The 19345-nt window shown below is 41.1% G+C and overlaps 2 protein-coding genes across 2 annotated transcripts; one reads left to right on the top strand and one right to left on the bottom strand.

The window, feature by feature from the left end:
• Window positions 1–20: 20 nt before the first annotated feature.
• LOC101169383 (neuferricin) lies at window positions 21–2606 on the top strand. Its single transcript, XM_004076614.3, has 4 exons — window positions 21–345; window positions 464–604; window positions 1494–1680; window positions 2284–2606. The coding sequence occupies exons 1-4, from the start codon at window positions 36–38 to the stop codon at window positions 2453–2455; spliced, it is 810 nt and encodes a 269-aa protein (XP_004076662.2). The 5' UTR covers window positions 21–35; the 3' UTR covers window positions 2456–2606.
• On the bottom strand, window positions 2586–17573 carry ankfy1 (ankyrin repeat and FYVE domain containing 1). Its single transcript, XM_004076704.4, has 25 exons — window positions 17442–17573; window positions 15313–15520; window positions 14950–15068; window positions 13133–13268; window positions 12930–13053; window positions 11591–11740; window positions 11343–11508; window positions 11033–11237; window positions 10881–10949; window positions 10601–10803; window positions 10425–10522; window positions 9921–10122; window positions 9213–9311; window positions 8985–9138; window positions 8206–8374; window positions 7845–7963; window positions 7046–7202; window positions 6761–6961; window positions 6507–6683; window positions 6260–6407; window positions 4683–4773; window positions 4443–4567; window positions 4212–4358; window positions 4012–4102; window positions 2586–3925 (listed from the first exon to the last, which is right to left on the bottom strand). The coding sequence occupies exons 1-25, from the start codon at window positions 17449–17451 to the stop codon at window positions 3793–3795; spliced, it is 3501 nt and encodes a 1166-aa protein (XP_004076752.1). The 5' UTR covers window positions 17452–17573; the 3' UTR covers window positions 2586–3792.
• Between the last annotated feature and the right edge of the window lie 1772 nt (window positions 17574–19345).

Here is a 19345-nt window from a genome sequence, read left to right as displayed (position 1 = left end):
TTTCCTCCAACGTCCCTTACGTAGCCTCTTCGCGCATGCGCCGTTGCGTTCTGCTTCTACGGAAGCTCCGGGGCTGTCAGCCCATGGACGTGAGCAGTATGCTCGGCTACGCATTCGCCGCGTTAGTGTCAGTCTCTTTAGCAGTGCTGATCGAGTGGTCCGTTAGATCTGCGGAGGGTTGGGTCCCGGAGCCCCCCGCGAGGCCCCTGAGCTTGCACGAGCTCTCACTGTACCACGGAGGAGCCGGAAGCAGGGGCCTCTACCTGGCCATACTGGGCCAAGTTTTTGATGTGCACAAGGGATATAAGCATTATGGACCCGGTGGTGCTTATCACTTCATGGCAGGTGTAGATTTTACATCTCTATGTTGTAATTCACATGTTTATTACACAGATTGCATGATTATACACCTATTACTTTGTGAGTAATTTGAAATTCTTTTAAAAAAAATGTCATATTCTAGGCAAAGATGTCTCACTGGCCTTCATCACTGGAGACTTCTCAGAGAATGGCCTGACAGATGATGTTTCCAGTCTGTCACCCTTACAAGTGGTGGCTCTTTATGACTGGCTGGCCTTTTATCACAAAGAGTATAAAACTGTTGGTAAGTAGCCGTTGTCAAGACCACAAATTGTGACTCCAGTTTTTGTGAGATTAATCAAATTTGAGGAAAACTATAATCATTATATCCATTGAGAATTTTTTGATTTACTTAAACAATTATAAATAATGATGCCGTCTGCAGTGCCTCAAAACATAACACAAGAAAGTACTTTACTGCCACATTTGTTGAATGATTTAGGTTCAAACCAATGGACATTATTAAAAGCAGGCCAATTTAAAATATGTGATAAAAGTTAGTTACCCCTTTGACTTCCAGATTGAATCATAATCAAAAACAAAAAAAGAAATCCCATCAATTCAAAAAGTGGCCACTAGATGGCCTCTTACACAAACAAACCAGTTCTCCAACCTCACAAAACCCTATGGAAGCATATTGCTTTCAGTTAAAAAAAAGTTTTGTCTGCGACAGACTGGCGGCCTGTCCAGGGTGTCCCCTGCCTACGCCCACAAGTGGCCGGGATAGGCTCCAGTAGCCCCATGACCCCAAAAAGAATAAACGGAAGAAGATGAATAAAAAAAGTTTTTCCATTTTTGTTTTAATATTTCCAAGAACTACGAAAGCAGAGAACTCCAAACAGGCTGGGCTCCAATCTGATCTGCTCATGAAAACTACATGAGCTGCAATTTAAAGATGAAAGCCACAATGTGTCCGTGTCACAGACATGATTCGTTTGTGTTCGTCACGATACCGCCAGTCTGTTTTGTTCTTCCTACTGACTTTAGCCACAAACATTACAGATCAAAACGTCAGGAGACTATTAGAGATTGACCAGTATGAACTTTTAAAATTTGGTTCCGAACCAAGAGTCTCAATGTGTTTTAGTTAATATTAGTGAAAAAATGTTAAAACAATATCGTCTGTCTTCCAGGTACAGTTACGGGCCGTTTCTATGACGAGTCTGGAAAGCCCACAGAGGCTCTTCTGCAAGTGAGAGCTTCTCTAGCAGAAGGCCAGCGAATAAAAGCCCAGTCAGAGGCTGAGAAAGCACATTACCCAGCCTGCAACTCTGAATGGAGCGCTGCCAGAGGTGGAAGAGTATGGTGCTCCACTAAAAGGTTTGAAAACAAGTGAAGAGATTAGAGCATTTAACTTAATCCTGAAAAATCCTCTAAAAAGATCCACTTTGTTAAAAATACTGTTTTTAAAATGTTGACATTTTTCTGATGGACATATATTGAGGAAATGAAGCATAAAATTACATTTCTGAGTGTTTATTTATACACATCGATGTGAATCAGGAAACAGGGAGCATCTCTGATCTGTTCCATTCTGATGCATCCACTTGCAGACAAATCTATCCATGTACGTCTTTGTTTTCCTCATCTGAACTGGAATCTGGATCTAAACTGATATCTTTAATACTTCTCAGCTTTTTTTGTTGCATCGGTAATGTTAGGTAGCAGGAGAACAGGTAAACAGATGGGTGATAAGAAGTGGGGGTGGGGTTCTTCTGCGCCAACGGTCCTGTCCAGAACTCAGAGAATTTCTAAAGAACTACTGCTGCTCTGCAGAAGCTGTTCTAGAAAACATTTTTTTTTCCAATTTGATTAAAACTGGGACTTTACAATAGATCAAGATGATCAGAGTAGGTTTTTAAAAGACCAGAAATCTGCATTGGGATTTTAAAGGACTCTACTTTCTGGCCCTCCCTCCTATAGCGGTGGAGTGATTCGTGAGTGGGCAGGCGTCCCACGAAAGCGGTTTTCTCCTGGTTCCAATGGAGTTCGCTGCGTCTGCGTTGAAGATCCATTTTCAGCAGAAGATCCCAGCCTGCAGGAGTATGATGGCTGCCCCCCACATGCTGACTCATGCACTGTAACAGAACACTAATCTGAGGGCCGCCCAGAAACACGGCAAATGCTTTTGTTTTTAAACTGCAGGGGGAAAAAAAACCTTTGGTCACTATGTGGACCCTATCAAAGATACACTTTAACAACACTAATAATGAAGAAATAAACACTTTGGCTTTCGATTAGCTTTATATAAACGTGTCCTCCCTTTTTCTAAAACGGTACATCAGGAAGAGACAGACTAGATATCTGAGCATACAGATACAATACAATGTGCATAAAAGATGAAAGAAAGATTGTGTGCATAAAAGATCAACAGAAGCCAGTTTTAAGTTTGTCACAAAAACAAGCACAAAGAGCATTTTAAGTACAAAACAGTTGTAGTGGTCAAAAATATCACACATTTATCTGTACAATTTAACAATACTTAAGAGGTTCTACATCGTGGCTGCTCCTTTGAAGCCCATGTTCTCCCCGTTGATCAGAAATCTCTTGATATCTTTATAAAGTGCACCTGTTAGGCTAAGAGATGGAGAGACTTTGAAAAGATTGAACAGAAACTCAACAGAACCTCACATCAAAACTGGAATGTTTTCCCTCTGGGATTTCAAAACATCTTCGGAAAGGCTACAGATTTAATGACACACATGATCTTCAACTCAAGATGACATCTGAAGGTGTTTTATAGACCAGAAATCTGCTCATGACAAGGAAAAAAAAAAAGGCTTCTAGGTCACATTTTGTCCATTTTCAATCTCTGAACTTTAAACTGGCACATAGTGACACACTGTGTCTTTTCTGTCAAGTTGGTCCCGCTTCCTTTGCAAACAATTGAGCGGTGTTGTAAACTTAAGGCTGATCTGCGAATCCTTTACATAAAAAAGGAGCCTCTCTCTGTAAATCCAACAGCCCTGACCTACATCTTTTGATTAAACAAAAAGGTGCAGATTACAGAAAAAGGGGGTAACCGAGTCAGATCTGATGTAGTTTGACTGACAACAGGCTTAACCAAAAGAAGAAATGTTGTTTTCTGGGATGAGATTCTGTCAGTACGATTCCTGTCATGATGAAATAAGAAAGCCTCTCTTTAGGGGACATTACTGGACTGAAATCTGGAAACAGTTACTTGCCTGTAGTTATAAGAGCACAAACATTGTCTTAGAAAATGAATCAACTCCGTCCAGATGTCAGCAAGCTGAAGAGCTGCTTTGATCCAAACTAAACAATCAGAAGGATTTCTATTAGGAAGGTCCCTCTGGAAGATTAATGGTATTTGATAGACTGGGATAGTATAAAGACGATATTCCGCGGTGACTCCCGTCTCCTGCTGTTATGGAATAGCTGGGCACAGTTGGATCTGGCGTGGCCGTGGAAGCTTTATGACACTCCGCCAAGAGTCAGTACGTCGAAGCAGATGTCACACACTCTCACTGGTTTGTTCAAGTCAAACTTGATGATGGGAATCTCCTTTAAAGAGCACTTATGGCAAAGCAGTCGCCCACAATGGCGGCTGCGGTCAGACACAAAGAAAAGAAGATTGCTATAGAGTGGTTGTGTTACGTTGAACAGTCATTGGAAAAAAGTCCGTCTACTCACCAGTGATGTTTACGGGTTGTGACTCCAAACTTTGCAGCACATTCATAACAGTTGGATCCATCACACCATGGGGGTTCTTTGGACAGCATATCTAGAATGAAAATAAAACTTTTAGTTATTGGCAAAGAGGATCCTCAACTCTCACAAACATGCATTCTAAATTAAGGCACAACTGCCATTTAAAAGTCTGATAAACAAACCTAGAAGGCGAAAAAGCAACTGCTTGGTTGCAACTTGGTAATTAAAAATGTTGATGCCCTGATTATTGGTGATGCCTAGTCGAGCCCCGGCTCTTACAATGGCACGGCAGAGGTTTGCGTTCCCCTTCATATACGCCAAGAGCAGCACTGCAAGAAAACGGAGGTGGACCGTCACATTCCTGTTTATGTGGCATCTGTATGGAAATCACTGAAACACTCCGTCCGCTCTACCAGTGTTCCCTTCATTGTCTGGTTTGTCAAGAGGATATTCAGGCATGCACTCCAGAAACAGCTCAAAGATGGCAGCAGCATTTTCTTTGCCATAATGTCCTAGGATGTGCATTGGTGACTGACCCCTAAGAAGATATGAAAGAGAAACGTGTGGCTTTAAAATGTGGAACACATTTATGGTGTTGTAGTTTAAAGTATTTTTCAAAATTGAACAGAAAAGGTGAATAAAATGTTCTGTACCTGAGATTGAAGGCCTCAGCATCAACGTTTGACTCTGTGAGGAGGACTCGGACATTGTTAAGGCGGCCGTGCATCACAGCCAGATGCAGAGCTGAAGAAGCAGAGCAGCTCAGTTACGAGAAAACATGGAGGGATAGTGACGAACACCAGCAGTAAACAAAAAAATAAGTGATATTCTAAATATAAATGACAACTGTGTGCCTAAAAAGACCCACTCTGATAAAGAAATCGTGTTCTTAACATGTCCTCGTGGCTTTTTTCTGATAATGGAGGACTTGTTAAGACAAATTAAGCTTAAAATTACATATTAGTACTTCTTTTTTCAAATCATTGTGAATTAGGATCAAATGAGAAAAAGCTGTTTGAAAAATATTGTATTTGTGACGTAAATATATGCTGGGGAAGGGGGGCGGGGTTGCTCCACACCATCAGTCCCGCCAGAGGAGGGACTGATGGAACTCAGAGGGGGAATTTCTAATGAACCACTGCTGCTCTGCAGAAACTAAGGCCCACAAAAAAAACTTTTTTTTGGGCTAAAAACGTTCTAATTATAACTAAAAGACCACTGGGAACACCTTAAAAATTGACCAGTAGATGATCAGAGTGGATCTTTAAAGGTTCAGAGAGCAAGTGAAACCTCTTGCTTTTTGTATTATGCAGTTCAAATCAGATCAAACTATATATAAAGCCCTTTAACATTACATTACATTTTAAATAAAATAATAAAACATAGAATGTCCTGACCCCTCGCACGCAACATAATGAAACATAACGCATAAACAAAACTAAAAAATAGAAACAGTAGAAAGCCAAGTGGAAACCTGGCTTCATGGTGATGTGAGGAAATTATATTTTGGGGATCTAAAAGTCTGTTTGCATTTATTTACAGAAAGCCAATAGAGTCTTATAAACCAGTTTTCTATGCTTTGACCGTCTTATGAAACTCCTTTGCCATGTCAAGTACAGCTGAATTTTTGAGTATGAAAATCAGCCCTGCTGCTCCCTTGGGTGCAGCTGCTTAGTCAGCAAGTGCAGGCCGTTGTATCCAGACAACAAGCCCTCCCCCCAAACAGAAACGCACTCCTGCGACTTGCATATTCTTTTATCTTCAACAAATATGTCAAAACGGCAAAGAACGAGGTATTGTTTTTGCATCATGACAGGCAGTCGCTCAACCTGCAGCCACACGTCTTCATACTTGAGGTTAGGCGTGTGAGCAACAAGCAAACATCATGGGAAGACCAGAAAGACCAGGATTAGATCTCGGGGCCTGTCAAAGCCTGGCAGTGTGAATTAGAGTCATTTGGGCAGCTTTAAAGCAGAACACTTTATCTGGATTTTAACTGCCTATTAAAACCCATCTATGTACAGGATGTGAAGATGCATGAGAAAGCATAAATAGCAATTGGCTTCTATCTGTAAATGTACAATAACAAATAAGAAGGATGTGTTTGAGAAAAAAGTCAATGTTTTCAAAACAAAGCCCTGAAAAATTCAAGTCTGGAACTGTGAACGCCTGATTTTCTCAGCACCCTTTTTTTTGTAAAGAGGAACAAAATGATGAAGAGGCAACCTACCGTTATTGCCGTTCTCATCCTCCGCTGCAAAATCGATACTGTTCTCCAGCAGCACTGAGCATATAGTGGCCAAGTCCTGCTGGGCAGCCAAATGCAGCGCCGTTTGTCTGTGTTTGGTCACCTCATTTACTTTGGCTCCAGCAAGCAGCTGGAATCAGGAAAGAAACTGCTTATCAGCATGATCTGCACCGCCATGTCAGTACTAACTAATACCAATGCACAAGTATGAAAAAGGATTGAGGTTTACCAGATTGCGGACGATGATCTCAGAGCCGGCCTGCACAGCCAGGTGGAGAGGGGTGAGTTTGGCAGCATCCTGAACCCTGGAGTTGACATTAGCTTGGACGCTGATCAAAAACAGGACGCTTTCGATGTCCGAGTTCTGAACGGCCACATGCAGGAAATTCCTGCCTTTGTTGTCCACCTGAAGAGAAGCAGACGCGTTCAGATAACAAAATGACTTTAAATCTTTCCTCCATCAGATTTGTCCCGCAGCTCCACCTGTTCGGCAGCACCTGGCTCCCTCTTCAGGATAGCTTCAGCTGCTTTGTTATTCTTGTGCGTCATGGCACAGGCAAACGGAGTCATTCCTTGACGGTCACGAATGTTGAGCCGGATATCTGGATGGGAAATGAGTAGCTGTATAATGACGTTATGCTGGTTGCTAATGGCAGCATGGATGGGAGTTCTTCCTTCTGCATCCTGAGGGCAAACGCACACGAACACAGCATTAAACATGCTCTTTGGAAAAGTGCTGCAGAGGCACTTTGTTTCCTAAGAACTAACCTGGGTGTTCACATTAGCTCCAAATTCCAGGAGACACTGCACCACCTCCTCCAGACCCCAGTTGCTCGCCAGGTGAAGAGGCGTTTGTCCATCTCGGGCTTCTTCGTCTCCCTCCCCGTTGGGGCCCGGCCGTCGGGGGCTGTTCACGTCACAACCACTGCACAAGAAAAAACAACAAGTTCAGCAGCTCGACACATCTGTTTTAATAACAAAAGTTAGTGGTTAAAATCTGCCTAAAGAGAGAGTATTGAACACAAGTCTTTGGCGACATGACAAAGAAGTTTCCCCTGCATTTTTGCCTGTAGTTTTTGACCCAAATGCTACCATATTTGAGAAATGTAATGAAATTATTTTCTTTAAGAAAACAAACAAAAATGACTTTTTCTTTCACTTAATTTGAGAAAAAACGGTTTGGATGAACGCCAAAACTGTCAGGACAGTTCCCAGACTATCAACTATATGCCAACACCACACATCAGAAAGTAAGGAAGCCCGGAAGGTAACATTTTTAAAACCATCTTTATTCTTTAATATTTACAGCCATCAATAGTCATAAAACATAGAATAAGCAGCAGCAGTTTTACTCTCCTTTTTTTACAAAGTCTGCTGATACTCTGATAGATGTTTTAGATAATATAAATGTTATCTTTGGACCCATATGGTTCAAAAGCATTGATTGAGTTACATTCATCTGAAATGTTTTCATTTTTAACATAAAGAGAGCATTTAGAAAAAAACCATAAGCTTCAGTCTGAAATTGGGGAAAAGTGCAGAACCGCTTAAAGGAGAAGGCACAGACCTACGGATGAGGAAGCAGGCTGAAACCTCATTATTCTCATCTACAGCTCGGTGCAGGAGAGTCTGCATGCAGCCAGAGGGCCCCGGGCTCCAACAGGTGGAGTCACAGCCATGCCGCACCTTGGAGGAGGAAAAGAAACGAAAATCAGGCTGCAAAAGCGTTCCTTTCTCGACTTTAACTCAAGAAAATGTCCGAGAGAAAAGATCATCTGTTGTTTTACACATCTTCACTGAACATGTCAGTAATAACAGTTCCAAAAATAGATTTTTTTTTTGGCACGAAAAAAAACTAAGAAAAAAGCTGTTAAAATAAAAGCTGATACAAAACAGTAAAAATACTTTTAAAGTCTTTTTTGTGTTACCAATGTGGATGCAATATCCTCCAGTCCATTCTCCAGAGCCAGCCACAGCGGAGGGTCGCCTTTGTCATCTACCACAGACATGTCTGCCCCTCTTGTGCAAATGGCATCCACCACCAGGGGGAGCTTGTTACTGATGGCGAGCTGTAGTGCTGTTTGTCCCTCTTGAGTCCTGGTAGGAGAGCCAAAAAGAGAAATAAAATGTGATGCTCATCTTGTAAGAATTATTTTTTTTTTTAAATGGGTATTTACTCCTGATAGAGATAAAACATTAATAAAAAGCTGGGAACCCAATGAAGGGATAATGCTTTCGTTTTGCACAGGATTTCCTGAGATTTCAGGGTCTAACTTATTCCACAAGTGAATCACTAGAAAGTAACAAAAGTGCAGAAACCTGAGTCCACCAGCTGTTTTAACAGATTATTCCATCCCGCACCACAAAAAGAAAAGCAGTGTGCCCAAAACATCCCATAAATGGATTCTGAACATTTTTAAAAGTTCATATTACAACTACTACAACATTTGACCTGACCACAGCAGATAAAATAAAAATAAAAAAGATGCTATAGTGCAAAAAATAAAAAATAAAACATACATACAGAGCACCACAAAATCAAGCGACAGGCTGCTCAATCAATAAACTATCTAGCATATTTGATAAAACTGGGACTCGGGAGGTGGTCTGTGTCTACTATAGATGCTCTAAACACATGTGCTTTGCATTCTGCCCTTTACATTGTATTAAATCCATCAGGTGAGCTTCAGTAGGTCTCTGGGCCTACCGGACATTGATGTCTGCCTGATGTTCAAGCAGAAAGAGCGCACTCTTGCTGTCCTGTCTTTGGATAGCCATGTGAAGCAGGGTTTGACCGTTGGACATTGTGTCATTGATAGAAGCTCCTGAGCCCAGCAGCTGGGCTGCTATGTTGTGCATACCTAACGGGGACAAGGTAGACGTTTGAGTCTCGAGTATCCATGTCTGAAACGGCAGGAACAGCTGCGTGACGTACCGGTCCACAGAGCCAAACCAAGGACCGTCTGGTCCATGGCATCTTTGAGACTGAAGTCTGGAATGATCTGCAGGTTGTTGGTGGCATGAAGTGCATTAGCTGCAGGAACAGAAACCAAGACAGGAACAAGAAAATAAGTTTCAAAACATTCAGCTGGTAAATATGACATACACAGAGGTAAGAATGCATCTACCATACACGCAGCCTAGTTATAGACACTTCAGATCCCATTTCAATCATTTATTTGAGCCATTTCAAAGCATTCCCAGTTGTCTTAATCGTGATGATCCTGTTTTTAGCCTGAATAAAAAAAACTGTTTTCTAGGTATTAGTTCAAGTTTATTCAAAATTAATGAACACAGCCCACCATTATGGATGCAACACATACTAAGAGCAATATTCGAGCTATCCAGCTGTAGAGTTTTGATCCAGATTTTAGCTCAGACGGCGAATACAAGAACTTCCCAGGAGCTGAGAAGGGAGCTTGTGGCTCACTCAGCGTATTTTCTACCTAACAAATGAGCTCTTTTTCAAATTGCATTTTTTTTATGCTCCTGATTCACAATGATGTGAATGATAAATACTCAGAAATGCTAATTTAAGCTTCAATATATCCTCCATCATCAGAAAAAAGCCACAAGAACATGTAAAAAACGTTATAAACCTAATTTTCACCAGATCCTTAAATGAAACAAACCCTTTACCCACCTTTTTGCTCCAGGATGACAGACACCACATCTGGGTGTTTGTGAGAAATGGCCATGTGCAGTGGGGTCTGCAGGGCGTCGCCGTGTGCGTCATCCGGCAGAGCCTTCTGGGTCTGCATGTTGGGGTTGGCCCCCTGCTGGAGCAGCTCAGCTGTCAGGTTTGCCAGGCCGTTGCGACAGGCTGTATGAAGCGAGCTCTCACCCTGCAGGCCAACAAAGCGGACAATTCCAGACATTATTTCTTCCATAATGGTTGCCACTGACATTCATTTCACCCCACAACTTTTTAAAAAAATGTAGATGTAACAAAAGTATCTGTCGCTTGTGCTAAGATAACACCTTAGATTTGGCTAAACCTGTTGGTACATTTGAACCTTAATTTAATTAATTAAAGAATTGGATTTTGTAACAAAATTCTAAACTAAACTCAGACTGAGATATACTGCTGCAGCTCTGAAAACACACAGCACATCAAGTTAACCCGTGACCAAACATTTATACGCACCAATTTGTTAACATGGTTGACCTTTGCACCATGAGTGGCCAAGAAAAGAGCAGCTGCTTCATTGCCAGCCTGAGCAGCTCGTTGCATAAGGCAGTTTTCTATAGAGATGCAAATGCATTACAAATCACAGCACGGCACTCTTAAATGAAACGTAAAAGCAGCGTTTGACGCAGCACCTGTGGAGGCATCAGGAGCATCAGGATTGCTTCCCCTCTTGATGAGTTCAGCTGCGAAGCCGTTCTCGTCAAACGAGGTGCCGTTCACGATGACGGCGTCGTCCTCGAAAGGGTTTACAGATGGATCAGAGGACAGGGTGATGTACTGCAGAGCCAGCCACAGAGCCGTGCTGCCCTCGTGGTCCTTCAGCTCCATGTCAAGCCTGGTGAGACAGTCAGGTTGGGATGTAAGGACCAGCTTTGACTGAGTTTCATATTTGTCCTAAAGAATTGAACTCACTGTTTGCACTGTAGCAGCTGCTGGAACACAGTCTCGTTTCCTGACACCACAGCTTCATGCAGCGGAGTTCTGCAAATGCCAAAACACTGAACTGAAGCCGTGCTGTGCAGAGCAGCTCTGCAACCGGATAACCCAGGAGTCATGCGACCTACCGACCCCTGCTGTTCTGCATGTTGGGGTTAGCTCCAGCTTTAAGCAGAGCGTCTGCAATCCGTGCCATGCCACTCATCACTTGGGCAGAGTGCTTCTTAGGGCTGAATGAACAGACCAAGTGAAGTGGGGTTTCTACTGCCCCCACAGTGGCTGCATTCACCTGAGCCGAGTGACGAATCAGGAAGATGGAGGCAAATTCGTCACCTAGTGGAGGTCACAGGTCAGTTTCAAAGTTTCTACAAGGAAACATCTGAAAAAATGAGAGATTGTCCAATCTAAAAACACCATGGCTGACAAAGAGAAGTGCACCTCTTTGGATGGCCTTGTGCAGCAGACTCCAGCCACTCTGATCCACTTTGTCCACATCTGCTTTGTTGTTCACAAGAGTGGTGGCAATACTTTCCAATTTTCGAGACAACGCCAGGTCTAGAGGCAGATCCCCATTATTGTCCAGCTGATTTAGCTTACCAGGCAACTGGAACATGAAAGCCAGTTTTAAATGAGGTTTTTTGGAAACATGTAAAAGGAACAGAGAGCAAGAACAACAAAACACTCACCTGTGAGTCCATCTCAATGAGGTACAGGAAGACAACATCTTCCCGCTCAATTTTAATAGCTTTGTGAAGAGGATACTCCGTTTTAGACTTGATCATTTTGTATAAAAGCTGGGCACTCATGGTGCTGAAATCTTCTTTCCTAAGATCATCCTAAAAATACAACAAAAGTGTCAACGCTAGCATGAAAAAACAGCCGTTTGTTGATATTTATCTGTTATAAAGTGAGACAAAGTGATTACATTAAGCTCCAATATATTTTACATTTTTATAAAGCTGACAACAGAAAATCTGCAACAGTCAAAAGTGAAAGTAATGGGAAAAATATGCAGAAGTTATAACATTTATTTTTCTTGATCCACTGTCAAATAAAACAAAATATTAAATACTAAGGCTAAAGTGCTTTAACCCTTTATACCACAGCTTTCTTTCAATTACAATAAATCTTCAAGCGTTTACGCAATTAACTTAATTCCAGTGGATTCTGGAGGGAAGAAAAGCAGCTTTGCGCTGAAATATTCACACAGTCAATGTAAATCAGCTGATTGTGCCACAGAAAAAAAGTGTTCATGCGCCATTTTCAGTGCAAAGCAGATGCAAAAAACAGATTTTCTCTGCAACAGAACCGGTTGAATCATGATCGGTCATAAAGGTACGGTATGTCAGGAGTGCGTGTTATTAAAGTGTTGCTGCCAACATTTCTGGTGTAAAGTTACGGACACACCCTGGGCATGAGACGTGCGTTCAAGAAGGCGCTAAACGTGGGTTCTTAAACGTGCATTTAGCCCATGGGGTTCACACTGGACAAGCTGGGAGGGGCTTCTTTTTTTTACTGATTATGTTTGCCATGTTTGCCACCAACAGTTGAAAGAGGCTTGGTGTAAAATGTTGAAGTGGTGTAAATCTAGTGAATCTCGCTCCAGCCTTTTTCTTTAACAGCTCTATTCTGATAAATGAAAGACTTGACGTGATTTCGGCCGGACACAAATTCATTTCTCCTCCATGATTAATTTTTTTTAAATGGTTGCCACTCCCGTGAATTAAAGGGACGCCATTCATACGTCACTACTGGTACCTGATTGGTCAAAGTTTGACCTGGTTTAAGTTTCAACACGCGTTCAATGGCCATGCGCGGTTTGGACGTAGAGCCCGAAAATGTTTGCACAAACCTATGTCAATATATTTGAACCCGAGAGTCGTAACTGTGGAAACCCAAAAAATGCATTTATGTACGTTTACATAGACTTTTTATTGTAAATAGTGGATTGAACAGGTATTGCTGAGGGCAGTGTGAACATAGCTTTATAGGGTTAACAAGCATGAACAGTCTTCAGGCTCTCACCCAGTGACTCGCAATGATCTCCCCACAGTAGTTCATTAATGTGCTGGCGTCTAGCTCCTCGGCTGTTTGGTAGAAGCGAATGCAGTTCCTAACGTTCACCGAGGACATCACACCTTTCTCACACCTGGATAAGTGCAAAGCCAGACAGGTTTCAGGAGCTCCGCATGTGACACCAAAGTTCACTGAATGGAACTTTTTCAAACCTCTCTCTAAGCATCTGGAGCTGGAAACGGTTAGCGAGCTTCATCAAATCAATCAGAAAGGCGTCATCTTCGCTGAGCTCCAGGTCATCCGTGTACACCCACAGCAGCATCGCCACAGCAACCTCAGGTTTGCAATCTACAAACCAGTAAAATGATGCATTAGCCAAGGTTTAGACAGAAAAAAACAAACAACTAAGAGGAACATAGAGAGGAATATACCATGACAGAGCATAAGCGCATGGCTATCAACATGTTAGCTCACAATTTTATTCCCAAATATCAAAGAGAGTGAGCCAGACTCTGTTCAGATCCTGCAATAATTCACAATTTCATGAGTCATGCAGTGAGCTGGCGCATGTTGTTCAAACACCAGATAAAGGCTACAGCCGTCACAAACACAGGAATGGACAAACAGTTGATCCATCCCTCTGGGTTCGGATTTTGGAAGGCCAAAGTTAACAGCTGTTGCTTCTGTGGGTAAAGTTTACCGATGTTGGTTTGAGCACGTTCAGTGACAAAATGGCGAAAAGAGACTAAAGAACGTGAGGTCGGTTAGGTATAAATAATCAGATTAATAATGGAGGAACATTAATTCACAAAAAAATATAAATGGTTCAAATAGTGTGATTTAATTGAGAGCTTTTATACCAAATAAGAAATTTGAAAATGATCTTTAACATTTGTGTGCTTGCTGTGAAAAATGTGTTTTTAGGGGGTGGCAGATAGAATCTGATAAAAGGCCGGGTTGTTAAAGACCCACTCTGATGAAAATGCTGGTTTTGTTGTTTTTAACATGTTCTTGTGGAATTTTTCTCATGACGGAGGACATAAAGAAAATTAAAATTTCATGCCTGAGTATTTCTTTATTTAAATTGTTGTAAATCAGGTAGAGATGGACCAATATCCTTTTTTCAGGCTGTCACTGTGGCCGATAGGCGATATTTGCAGATACCAACACTTAAGTGTCAAGAATAACAGAAAGTTTAGATTTCCTTTGTTTAGTTGTTAGAAATACACAACTTTTAGTTTGCTGTACAATAACATTGTAATTGACCTTTTTAACATATAGCAAAAGGATTTCATAGGAACAAGTCTGACTTTAAAACTTAATATATCAGAGAACTGTCAGACCATTTATCAACTATTGGACATAACCATAAGCTTCTCAGTGCCAGGGATCCATGGGGAACAAGGACACATTTCAAAAATGTCAGAAGAATAGCGGTAGATTTCTTTTACATCAGACCGATAAACTGAAATTATGCAAATATCGGCCGATACTGATATATCGCCCATCCCTAAAATCAGGAGCAGACGAAAAAAAGCTTTTTGAAAAAACACATATTGTAGTGGGGGTCACGTGCACGTTGAGTCTAATGGCATCAAAGGATTGTGGGATGCAGCTGGGCATGGATGTTTCTTTTATTGCACCATGACTTAAGTGTCTAACAACTGAAGTGTTGCTGGACATAGAATTATTCTCCCCTCTGAGACCGCCGGAGCGCTCCTGGCGGCCGTTAAATAAAAGCATAAATTAGCTGCATCATCGAATAAGCCACAGAGTTGAAAGTTGGTGACAAAAGAAGCAGTTTATAGTCTGGAAAGTCTGGTTATAGTCTGGTTATCATAATTAAAAGACTCTGTGAACGCTTCAGAGTGGGTCTTTGAGTTGATAAGACCTCATCAACCCTTAACCCTTGTGCTACCTTAGATGACCCCATCCTTAGACCACTGTCTAGTGGGTCTAGATGACCCAACTCCCAACGTTAAAGTGCCTAGGATAGCACAAGGGTTAAAAACACTGCAGGCTTACTCACCTGACAGATCCAGTTGAGAAGTGGTGGCCAAATTAGCCAAACTCCAGATGTCACTGCGAGCAGCCAGCACGAATTTGTGGGCATAGAAGTCTTCCCCAGCAACTTTAACTGTCAGATCGCTGAAAAGTAAATGACTACAGTGACTCCCGAGAGAACCAATAACAGCAACAGAACAAAAAATTTAAATTAGAAAATTATTCAAAAGCATACATTTGTTCAAGTTGCACTTAACTGGTGAGGGATACTTTAAAGAGCATCCAAAACAGGAGATTTATTTAAAAATAAAATTCTAAAACAGCGGTTTTTAGTGATATCTGATGAAAGATCCAAGGATGTTGGATTAATTACAGTTATGTACTATACCTGTACTGTTCCTGCTTGTAGAGGCTGGCCACGATTTCCAGCAGACGGCTGATGAAGGTGTCTGCAGCTGCAGGCCCGGGGGAACCCTGACTCGAGGTCTGAGCGGCAAGCACGGCGCAGCGCCTCTCAGTGTCAGCCAGCTTCTGTTGCATCTTCACGTACTCCTGCCGCAACAGGGCTAGGTGCTTCTGCAGCTTGGCCACCTCCTCTGTCCCGAATCAACATAAAGAGGACAAAAAAGATGGAGAGATAAAATATATATGTATATAAATATACTAGGCCTCTATTTCAGAGGGAAAAATTAGATTTAAGGCCCACTTCAACATTGATTTATTGTAAAAGCGTTATTTTTTATATTTATTATACCGTTTTAGACTAAATTTATAAAAAACTAATTTTCTAGAACATTGTTTCGGCAGAGCTTCAGGAGTTCATCAGAAATTCACCTCAGAGTTGTGGACAGGACACTTGTTGCAGAGTATTCCCACCCCACTTCCTGTCACCCATCTGTTTACACTCTCTTCCACTAGCTTCCCAGCCTCTCACAACCCCAACCTAACATTAGCAGTGCAACAAAATGGCCAGCAATATTGTAGCTGTCCAGCCGTATAGTTTTGTTTCAAATGTCAGCTCTGACGAGGAAAACAAAGACGTACATGGATCCATGTCTGCAAATGGATGTATCAGAACTGAGCAGGAAACTTGTGAGCCGCCCACTGTATTTTCTACATCACAAATAAGATCTTTCTTTTTCAATGAGCAAATTTTCATCTGCTCCTGATTCGCAACAATTTGAAAAATAAATACTCTGAAATTTAATTTTAGCTCAATTTTATATATATACACGTTCACACACACACACAGAGACACCCACATGTCCTCCATTGTGAGAAAAGGACATGAAAAGCACTTCAAAAACTATTTTCATTGTAGTGGGACTTTAAAAGTGGATTATTTGGGTCACTTCACATTATTTGTTTCATAAAACAAAAAGTAAAAGTATGACAAACTCCAACTATGACTCATTTAAATGCGTTCCTGCAGACTAATTCATCCTTTGACAACAACCAAACTGATTCCAATTCCAACCAACTAATCTAGTCTGGCTGTTCTGTGATGCTGGAGCCTCCATGGGTTTTCTTCAGTCTAGTGAGAGTCCACAGAATTCTGAGCAAGTCCACAAAGTTTCGCTTCCTCTCTCTAAGCCAGTTAAAGTTTTAGTGAAGTAGGAACGCTGATGCAGCACATCATGCCTGTTCCACCATAAACGGTTGGTCATGAGGAACTGCCGGGTCAGCTCCAGCGCAGGAAGGATGGGCTGCTGGAGCAGCGTTCAGAGGACGAGCTGCAAAAGCGAACCAACTCAAATGTAGAACCGAACAACAGAACTTTGCTTAGATGCTGATTCTCAAACTGAGCAAAATGAGACTAGTGAACATGCTGATCCTTAAAAAAATGAAACACTTAAAAAAATGCATTGGATATTAAAGATATAAGTCACTTTCACACAAAAACGCTTTCAAATGAGGACTTTCGTTTAGGCACTAAAGTGAATGTGATCACCAACAGTTAAAGTAGCAGCTGATGCTCTGGATTCACGTTAGTAAGGGGATTTCCTCTGAAGAGTCCAGGATTAAGGTGGTGCCAGGACAGGATTTAACGCCTCTTTCTATTCGCGATTAATAAACACTCCCTTACAAAAAAAACTACCCCTGTGGGACTCGGGAGTAGGGATGCTCAGTCAATAAAAGCTGAATCACACAGTAGTCAGTGCGGCTGGACTGGAGTAGAGGCATGGCGCTTATTACTAGTCAGCGTGGAGAATGCGTTCGCATAGGTGTACCGTTAAGTTTCTACAACCTAACTAATTCAGTCTAAACTCGCGGAGCAGCTGCAGCATTTGTTGCTCAGTTTTTGACTGTCGCAGCAATAAAACCGAGCTGCTAGCAGTGAGAAGAGCTAGCGGCAGCGCTCACATCCGATATTAGCGCTTTTAAAAATGGCTTTTAAGGCTTCGCATCGTCCTCTCTGATCATTCGTGTCAAAGTTAAGACCATACGCCTCCTCCACGCGCTTTGATAGGAGCAGACAAATGCAAGGGAGAGTGAGAAAGTCAGTCAGTTTCATACCTTCCGCCATGTTGTTCTGGGTTAGCTCCGTGGCCTGACGGCGAATATCGCGATAGGAGGCTGGTGCTGGGCGGTGGCGCTGCTTCCCATCCACTTGTTAGCTGACAGTTGACCACGTGACCGCCGCTTATCCATTACTAGTGACGTGAAGTAGTACTCCACAGGTAGTACTACCCACAGGAGAGGCTGGGTGACAGCACTAATACACACAGGGCAGAAACAATTCAGTAGACAAAGGTTTGAGGTTATTTAAGAGAAAATTCCGTCAAAGTTGAACATTTTTGCACGAAAATGATATTTTTATTTACCCATATACAGTGGCATCGATTAAAATAACCAAGGGGAAGAACTCTAAATTAAAAAAAATCTTTAAAAGTAAAACAAAAAAATGTGGGGGACTTTACCTTGGATTAATACGTAAAAAAGGGTCCAGATTTGCACAAAACAAGCACTTTTTAAAAATATTTTTGATCATCTTAACTTGCTCTAAGATTTTGTCAAACTTACCAATAGGAGAATGTGTTGTTGTTGGCTCTTTGAGAATTAAAAACAGCTCAGTTTAGATCATGTGAAAGTGCTGAAGACCTTCATGCCAAACATTTTGAAACAATTTTGAAAGATAGTCACAGGATGAGATTAATGTGATAAGTGCAAACATTAACAAACTGAGTCATGATGCTACTCTCATCCATCTGGAGATATGGTCATCTGGATCATTATGAGCCATTTTTATGAAAAACATAAACAGGTTTTGGAAGAAAATAGGAGTGTAACGATTAATCGACAAATCAATTTATATTACAACGATCCAACCAGATCAATCTGTCTGAGACAAGTTGTTAATCAAACCGACCTATAAAATTATAAATTTGTTTCTTAATTAAATAAATTGATTATATCAATACTGGAAAATACTATTTGGATTGAGACATTGTACGTTTATTTTACTATAACGTAAAAACAACAATACAGGTTATGGCAGCAAAAACTGATCAGTCCAATGTGTGAAAACACTTTGAATTTAGAGAAGACATGGGACCATCCAGTGTGGTTGAATGTTCTAAAAATGTTCCCTTTGGATTATGTGAATGGATTTTCCATTAATTCTTGTTTACTTGTTTGTTTATACAGGTATTTAATTTACACTTGATTATCTTGAAGAAATACAAGGAATCTGGGAAACTTCACCTGAACTGCACTCAGTACTCAGTGAGTCACATTGGATGAAGTTTTGGCTGAAGATGTTCAAAATTTATTTTAGGTCAGTGAATTGGATTGTTCAAAATGAACCAGTGTGGACAATGAATATTATCAATAGTCAACCAAAAATTTTATGAATCCAATCGCTAAAATGATTCGCCACACCTCTAGTAGGACAGCTGATAAACCCCAATGAAAGTACTTCGTTTTACCCTGAAATCTGCAGCTGTTGTATTTGGTGGGAAGAGCATCATGGTGTGGGCTTCTGCTACCAGATCTTATTTATAAAACAGAAAGACTTGTGGGGAAAATGACACCAAACCTGGATCAACAAGTCAACTGAACCATCTAAAACCAGCTTCATACAAAGAAAATGTGTCAAAAATGACAAATATTCCAAGATACCTTTTTGTTGACCAGACCATTATCATATGAAATGATAATATTGCTAATTGTTTTGAACGTCTGTATAATACCGACCCAGTATCAATACTACAAAGCAAAAAAAATAATAAAATAAATAAAAATTACTCTTCACACCACAATTATGGGTTTTTAAATGCTCAAAAAAATGATTGTGCCATAAAAGAAAATGGCAAAAAATGCCATGACATTCATATCTGGAAATAGTCAAAAAGAAATTAATGAATAATCAATTAAAAAACCTGTATGGGTCATTTAGAAATGTTTTAAATGTAATATCC

Source organism: Oryzias latipes, chromosome 14 (genome assembly GCF_002234675.1).
Source record: "Oryzias latipes chromosome 14, ASM223467v1".
In the NCBI taxonomy this organism is placed as follows: Eukaryota; Metazoa; Chordata; class Actinopteri; order Beloniformes; family Adrianichthyidae; genus Oryzias; species Oryzias latipes.
Note: the sequence above shows the minus strand (reverse complement) of the source record. Positions and strands in the feature narration are given on the sequence as shown.

Excerpts from the sequence above, each read along its gene's own strand:
- LOC101169383 (XM_004076614.3), top strand. The coding sequence starts at position 36 with ATGCGCCGTTGCGTTCTGCTTCTACGGAAGCTCCGGGGCTGTCAGCCC. Across the intron at positions 346-463 it reads TGCTTATCACTTCATGGCAG|GCAAAGATGTCTCACTGGCC; the intron begins GTGTAGATTTTA and ends GTCATATTCTAG. Across the intron at positions 605-1,493 it reads CAAAGAGTATAAAACTGTTG|GTACAGTTACGGGCCGTTTC; the intron begins GTAAGTAGCCGT and ends TCTGTCTTCCAG.
- ankfy1 (XM_004076704.4), bottom strand. Across the intron at positions 10,804-10,880 it reads CAGCTGCTACAGTGCAAACA|GCTTGACATGGAGCTGAAGG; the intron begins GTGAGTTCAATT and ends CTGTCTCACCAG. Across the intron at positions 8,375-8,984 it reads CAGGCAGACATCAATGTCCG|GACTCAAGAGGGACAAACAG; the intron begins GTAGGCCCAGAG and ends CTCTCCTACCAG.